At 42.7% G+C, this 7561-nt stretch overlaps 1 protein-coding gene across 1 annotated transcript in view; it reads right to left on the reverse strand.

The window, feature by feature from the left end:
- The window catches only part of LOC107120261, a 9281-nt gene extending 2960 nt beyond the window's left edge, over positions 1-6321 (reverse strand). Inside the window, exons 1-4 of the mRNA XM_015422912.1 lie at positions 6035-6321; positions 4096-4262; positions 2832-3138; positions 1673-1736 (exon numbers count right to left, since the gene is read on the reverse strand). Coding sequence (XP_015278398.1) covers positions 1673-1736; positions 2832-3138; positions 4096-4262; positions 6035-6321 — 825 coding nt within the window. The remainder of the gene's footprint in view (positions 1-1672; positions 1737-2831; positions 3139-4095; positions 4263-6034) is intronic.
- Between the last annotated feature and the right edge of the window lie 1240 nt (positions 6322-7561).

The following is a 7561-nucleotide window of genomic DNA, read 5'->3' on the forward strand; positions in this document are numbered from 1 at the left end:
TCAGCAGGCGATTGTTTAAATAGACAATTAGATCATTCACGTCAATATAAATCAGGCATAAATAAATGCTGTGTCTCAATAAAATCCTACCCTTCAGTTTTTGTCAAAGCAGTGCTTAGTAATGCTAATGGCTGCTGATCAGTTTGACTCGGCAGTGTCTTTGTGCATGTGCAGTTTTGCAAAAACCCGGTTCTTGTGGCTGCTCAGCACAAGCCAAACAGACCGAGGGACTAGCTCATGTCTGATCACCACCTTTGTACACTAAGCTTGACAGACATACATGTTCACTGCGAAATTTGTGGCATCCCTCGTCTATAATGAGGCAGATCTTCCAGACAGTCTTTGAAAGAACAAAGCCTTTTAACGGATCCTCTGTGGTTGCGGTAGGGGTCAAGTAATGGAGAAACAGTGTGGTGTAGTGGTCAGATTATGATCACAGAGACACAGACTGGAATCCCTCCTCTGCCATGGAAGCTCATGGGGTGACCTTGGAACAGTCCTCCTCAGCTTCCCCAGCCCCACAGGCTGTTGTAGGAATAAAACACTGGCCTGAGTTCGATGGAAGAAGGGTGGGGGGTGGGGGAATCTAGTAGCAAAGAACTGAATTTATGTGGAATGAAAATTATATACAATCTGTAAGCTCAAAGGACGTGTATACACACACGCTATAAATAACAGTTTGTGCAACTCAAAAGACTGCTGGTGTGGCCATTCCTTTAACGGAAAAGAATGATGTCAGACCAGCACGTTCCCTAAAAGCTCTTCCGCGTATCTCAGGAGTACAGAGTCAGGTACTAGGTCTTTCCCCCCTAACAACATGCAACACAAAACTGTGCTCAAGAATTCCGTAAGCTCAAAGCCCAAATTCTTCTCTCTGCACATAGCTGGGAACAGAACATTGTTTTTAGGCTCACACATGATCACAATTGAAATATATATTAAATCATGACACAGCTCTCATTGAATTTAGTACATTTAAATGTGCCCTAACAGCTGTGTTGAGTAGCTGCGGTGGCTCAAGGGGTTAAGACGCTGAACTGCAGGCTGTGGATGGTCAGTAGTTCAGCAGTTCGAGACCTGGGTGTGCCACATGATGGCGTGAGCTCCCATCTCTAGTTCCAGCTCCTGCCAACCTAGCAGTTCGAAAGCAAGAAATTGCAAGTAGATAAACAGGTACCACTTCAGTGGGAAGGTAACAGCGTTCCGTGCGCCTTGGTGTCTAGTTATGCCGGCCACATGACCACGGAAACGTCTTCGGACAGCGCTGGCTCTTCGGCTTGGAAACGGAGATGAGCACCGCAACCCTGGAGTTGGATCGACTGGCTTTCGAGCAAGGGAACCTTTAACAGCTGTGTACGATTCTTTCAGAACACAGCCAGTATTCTCATGGTAATGGTGATGCAGAAAAACAGCCCATGAGGCATTTTTAACCTGAGTTTGTGTTTGATAGGTAGTTCTAATTTTAGTCACAAGATTCATACGGTGGCTATTTTCACTGGGTTATTACATACTGCATAATTTTAATATGCTGCAACACTTTCTGAGCCTACCAGTTCAAATAAATGAATCATTTCTAGCATATGCAAAACCCACAACGTTGCAGAAAAATCGCTATGTGCTATCGAAGATCTTTCTTGAAAGCCAATCAAATGCCATCTACTCCAGTGCTTACCTCTGCGCCTTCTGTACATGTTGAACACAGTGATGACTTGGGAATACTGGAGGCATTTTCTGTCCTAAAATATTGGGATGGGGAAATGTAAATTGATTATATTTCATACTAATAAATTCAGTTACATTCTGAACATGCCCAGAGGTGCATTCCTGGCTGCCACTGGAAATTCCCTCAAGACTCATTCAGTTGTACAAAGTACCAGACGAATTCCCACAACACAGCATCGGTTTCTGCTCATTTTGGCTTGCTCTGTTCTGGGACTGCCTTTTTTTCTGCCAGCCTATATTTTTACTGTTAGATGTAGTCAAGGTGTTGTGATAGATGGGTCCCAAATCTCAGCCTTCTTAGGCTACATGAAAGTAGCCTAATAATTTTAAACACACACCTTTCCCATTAATAAATTATGCCCTCACTCGCACATCTTTATTTATGTACATGCGCGCGCGCACACACACACACAGACACACCATTAAAAAGCAGATATTGCCATTCAAGACACTGCTCTTAGGGATTCTCCATGACACAAGCCAAAGCTTACTTAAGTGTCTCTCTCCACTCTCTGTTGGTGCCTTAATGAGATTCTCTTTTTTGTGTTTAGGAGACTATTTATGCATTAAAGAAAATGAACTTCGCAGGGTCAAATTCCACCTAATTCACTAAAGAAGTCACATAAAATCAGGCCTCTTTCATGGAAAATGGCCTCTCCATGGCAGCCATTTGAAACTGTATCCACTTGTTGAGCTCTGGACCTACAAGTCATCAACAGCCTCCTATGCAGAAGTATGAAGGCAAACTAACCGCCATATGCACATGGTGCAAAGGAACCATTTACATGGATACAATTTCAGTGAGCCCCCAGGTGACAGATTCTCTCCCCCCCCCCCTTTAGTGTGCTTGCAGCACCAAGCACAACTTTTTCTGGGCCCATCTTGGACAAGTCTCATGAACAAAACTTCTATGCTGCAAAGCTGTTGATCTGTTGTTGTTATAACTGATTGTGATATTGACATAGTTAAAATAATGCACATGTATGTGGGGGGGGGGAGTGTGCTCACGATGTAGAGCACAGAACCTCTGAGGGCTGCATTATGTTTGGCGAATCCCATGTTCCTCAGCTTTTGTACCTACAAGATGACATCTAATGGCTGCACAGTACCCGTTGGATGTGCTGCGCCTGGAGGAATAGCCTCGTGCTCTGAAGCCCAGGCCCTGAAACTGAAGGGAGGACTCCAGCTGATCGCTCTCTCTGCCACTTCCAGGGGGTGGCCGTTCTTCCTCATGGCTGAGGGCCCGTGGAGTGACAGAGTCCGCTTGGGATTCAGAGAGAAGATTTTCTTTGCCAGGGAGCTCCGACACTTGCTGTCTGCTATAAGCTGGATCCAGAACCAGTGTTGCTGCAATCTGACTCAGGCTGGTAGATGATACATTTGCAATCTGAGTTAAGACGGTGTACTGAGAGGAACCTTTAAGAAAAACCCAAAGCAAAACTTTGAAAATAAAATACTGAGACCATCAGGAAACAGATTTGACCCCTTTGACTATATTTTTGTATATAATATAAACTCACAAAGTACTCTTGTGTAACCACGGTCATTTATTTCACTGATATCCCACTTTTCTCCTGCTGCAGAATGCGAGAAGCATGCACAGGGCCTCCAGGGAAGCTTCCAATCCAGGCAGTGGCCAGGCTTGCTTAGCTTCAGCTAACTGGCTGCATCATGCGCCTTCCAGCCATGCGTCTGAAACATATTTTTAGTAGGCCATACCCCTGGACTGAGAACGGTGTATTATGTTCAAGACAGTAGTTTGCTGGATGCCTCTAGGAGCTTATGAACAGAGCATGGGGGCGATGGTATTCAAATGATGCCATGATACCAAGGCAAATAATTCCAGAAGCAGCAGTATTCATTGTGAGAGATTACATTCTCAGTAGCAAGCAAGTTGCTTGCCACTGAATCAATCAAGAGTTCAATCATCAATGTTAGCCAGGAAGCACGAGGAAGGGAAAGTGAGAATGACTTGCCCTCCTACTCTCCCCCCCCCACATCTTTGCAACATCTAAAGAAGGGCTCACAGGGAGGACTGTGAGAACTAGAAGTCATTAAAGATTCTTAAGCTTCATTGAAGATGAGATGCATAAGCAGGTGAGATTCATAATTCAACATTTGAAATAGTCTAAGCCAATGGTTCATGCTACCCAGAAATGAAAATTAATAACAAAGGGCAATAACCTAGATCAGTTAAACTCATTCACTAATTAATGGAATATGAATTGACTTGTAGATCAGGTCCTCTGAAATCAATGGGATTTATTTCCAAGTCAATGAGTATAAGATCTGGTGAAATGTAGAAGCCTTCCGGCTAATTTATGTCATGTGATAGATAAAAGAAAACGGAAATGTGAAACAAGATGCTTTTACCTGTAGTAGATCCTCCTTCTAGATCAGTAGGCTCCTGAAAAAGTGTTGGCTTTACAGCACTGGAGGCTATCCTGCGGTCAGCAGTGGTTCTGTTTTGCATTTGTTGATATACTGTGGAAGATTCAATCCTTGCCCAGTAAACAAAGTAGGACTGGACTACTGATAAACTGTTGGGGGTGGGGGTAGAAAACAAAAACAAAAAAAGCATTTGAAGCACGGGTTTAGTTATTCTGTACCATTAATAAATCATCAGAACATTTGGTAAATCAAAAGGAATTTTTAAAAATGTACAAACAGAATTAGTGCAAAGGACATTAAAGGATTAGCCTGTAACACTTTTTATATTGGAGTAACAACAAATAACCAACTGAAACCATAGTGAAAGGACTGCACGAAAAGTCACTTAAGAGTAAGAGCTAATCAAAATACAATTTGTGTATCTGCTCTCTAATTCAATCAGCTTTTTAAAAATTAATTTGACAAAAAATGGCTCCATTTGAAAAACTTTGGTTAAAAATACAAGTGAGAACCAAGAAAGGAGGCAGGGTGAATTTTCTGTTAATTCTTAATTGTGAGTGAATAAGGGTGGAATCCTAGGGGCACTATCCTGGAAGTGAGCCCCTCTGACTAGCATGAGACCCGACTTCTGCACAGACCTCCTTAGGACTACTCCCTGAGCCAGCCTTGGCTGGGAGGGCGGGGTATAAATGTGAAGAATAAATAAATAAATAAAGATTACTTAATGAATCTGAGCTATAGATTTTCACAACACATCTGATGTCTATGTCTTTGCTGTTGTCTGTTATGTTATGGGATATGACTTGTTCATAATTATACCTACACAAATATCCACCAATCACAGAAGCTTTGATCTAAGTTACTGAAGGTATCAGAATGTCATACCGTGGTAGATTGCATGGTAGCTATGTTTTTTACACTTCAGGTCAGAAATCACCGAGGTTTCCTATACTTTGCTTATTTTTTCTTAAAGAATAAAATATGAAATTCTGATCAGCATTAGGGTACCTTAGTTAGAAAAGGAACATGGTGATAAGTAAAAGTGCCCAAAGAAACAAAACGCCACACAACAGCAGGCCCTGGCCCCACTGCCATCAAACCAAGCACACTGTCCAGTGTATAAAGACATCAAAGATGCTGACTTGTAGGACAGTGCCAGGTTGTCACTCTGCCTCCTGGCCTAACTGAGATGAGGGTTACTACCTGATTTTTGGGCAGGACTCATGTACTCTTACTTGCTGAATATCAAAGAGAAATTAAATAAAGCGTTCCCCATCACTGCACTGCACTGCAATGCTGGGGCAAGCATCTCCATTGTATCGATGCCTGCTGTGCAGTTGTTAAGTTGTTTATGTGCAACCAGAAGAAAGAAAGGTGCCAGTGAAAACACAGATTTACCAGGCATGGTCAGAGAAGAAGCGAACACTTTTTTCTGATTCAGCCTTGCAACTATGACTGTAGCAAGATTCTACTGTGGGGGGAGTGTAACTGACTGCACATTGAAATCACTTATCTTAGGGTACATTTGCCCAGCCAAATCTGGATCCACACTCACTGAACATGAGAGGGAGGTGGGTTTTTTGTTTTTTGTTTTGCAGGGGGTGTTATGTTACATTGAATGTAATGGCATAAATCTGAAGAGATTTCCCTTTGACCATATGATTAACTAGCACTGATATTGATCTATATTTAGCTAACCAGGAACTAGTTTCCAATGTGTGAAATCAAGTCAAAGACCAGAATGTGCAAATAAAAATCTTTGAGAATGGGTCTTGTGTATGTACGTGGGTGTGGATATGTGCCTAGAATCCATACCACATCTCTGTCTCCCAGGGAATCGTGCAAAGAGCCAGCCAACCACCTTCCCTTGGTTCTCCACCAGAAGACTTCCTCAGAAAGAGAACAAGCAAGAGTTTCTTACAAAAACCGGATGTCTCCAACGGGCTGATCCGGTGCCTTCCACACAAAGGAGAGGTTTCTCTTCAGTGACTTGTCCGAGTGGGTAACAGTATCACCATCTTCAAAACAAGTCAGGAGTTTGGAGCCAGGAGGAATGTAAACAAAAGTGCCGGCAATTTGATCATTCGATACCCTGCGAGCCTGCAGCATAAAGCCCATGAAATCACGTGTGCTTCTCACTGTGACTGAAGGCAAAGAAGAAGTTACACAAGAAGGCCAACCTTTGGGAATCAGTTTTAACGTCTGCATTGTGGAACTTTGCACCTACATTCTGGGATAAAAAACGTGGTTGATGTTGAATTGCTTTTGATTTTTAAAATGACATGACACAATATTTGCACTTGTATTAAGCATGGGCATGGTTAGGATGAGTATGGAGGTACACCTAAAGGTCCTCAATCCAGTCAGGTTAGACTTATTTGATTGCCATCTCTCAGGACTCCCATTCAGCAGGCCCCCTCCTAGATACTGAGTCTCTGGGACAAACTAGGCAGAATGACAAGGAATCCATGATCAGATCGTCTTGCTTTAAAAAATAAATAAATTAAAGGATGTGGAAATCAAGAGCCAGTGTGGTATAGTGGGTAGGGTGCTGGACAAGGATCTGGGAGACCTGGGTGTGAATCCCCACTCTGCCATGGAAGCCTTCTGGGTGAATGTGGGCCAATCGGACATTCTCAGCCTAACCTACACTTCACAGGGTTGTTGTGAAGATAAACTGGAGGACAGCAGAACGATGTAAACTGCTTTGGGTTCCCCTTGGGGGAAAAGGCAGGGTATAAATTAAGTAAGTAAATAAATAAATCAATATCTAATTTGGATTGGGGCCATAGTTCTGGGGGAGGGAGATACCCTGGGCCAAAAATCCCTTTATGATTTAAAAAAATCACACACACAAGTTTTTATTTCTCCACAGGTGCAAATATACAGGGGCAACTCTGGCCCTTCCTCCTCTCATTCCAGCAAGTCCTGCCTCTTGTTTTCCCCCTTCTCAGAACTGGCCCCTTTTCCAAACCAGTGGGTGCTGTGACACTTCCAAGAGTTTTCACTTTAAGCAGGAATCGGCTTCTTTGCACAGATGTTATTTTGCTGGTGAACATCATTATCGGCTCCAGCTTGAATAATATGGGGTTTAATCCTCAAACCAGTTATGCCAAAGTAATCAGAACTGTTTGGGAAGCTATGGTTTAAAAACTGAAACTACAGGTCATGCTCTCATTTAAACTCTTGCAAGGTACTCAGTTCTGCTCCATAGGATCAAGTGTTGTTAAAAATGTCTTCACTAACATTCAGGGAAAGTGTCTGTTTATCGAATGAGAGCTGAAAAACCGCATCCTTTGGTGGTGGTGGTGTAATTATAAATCACAGCAACATTAGTATTTATATGCTTTGTTTTAGAAATGCAAGGCATTTTCAGGTACATTATTTCAGTAATCTGTGTGACAGCCTTGTTACCCCAAGATTACAGATGTTGGATTGAGGCTGAGAT

The sequence above is a fragment of the Gekko japonicus genome, unplaced genomic scaffold (assembly GCF_001447785.1).
Source record: "Gekko japonicus isolate JY-2015 unplaced genomic scaffold, Gekko_japonicus_V1.1 scaffold110, whole genome shotgun sequence".
In the NCBI taxonomy this organism is placed as follows: domain Eukaryota; kingdom Metazoa; phylum Chordata; class Lepidosauria; order Squamata; family Gekkonidae; genus Gekko; species Gekko japonicus.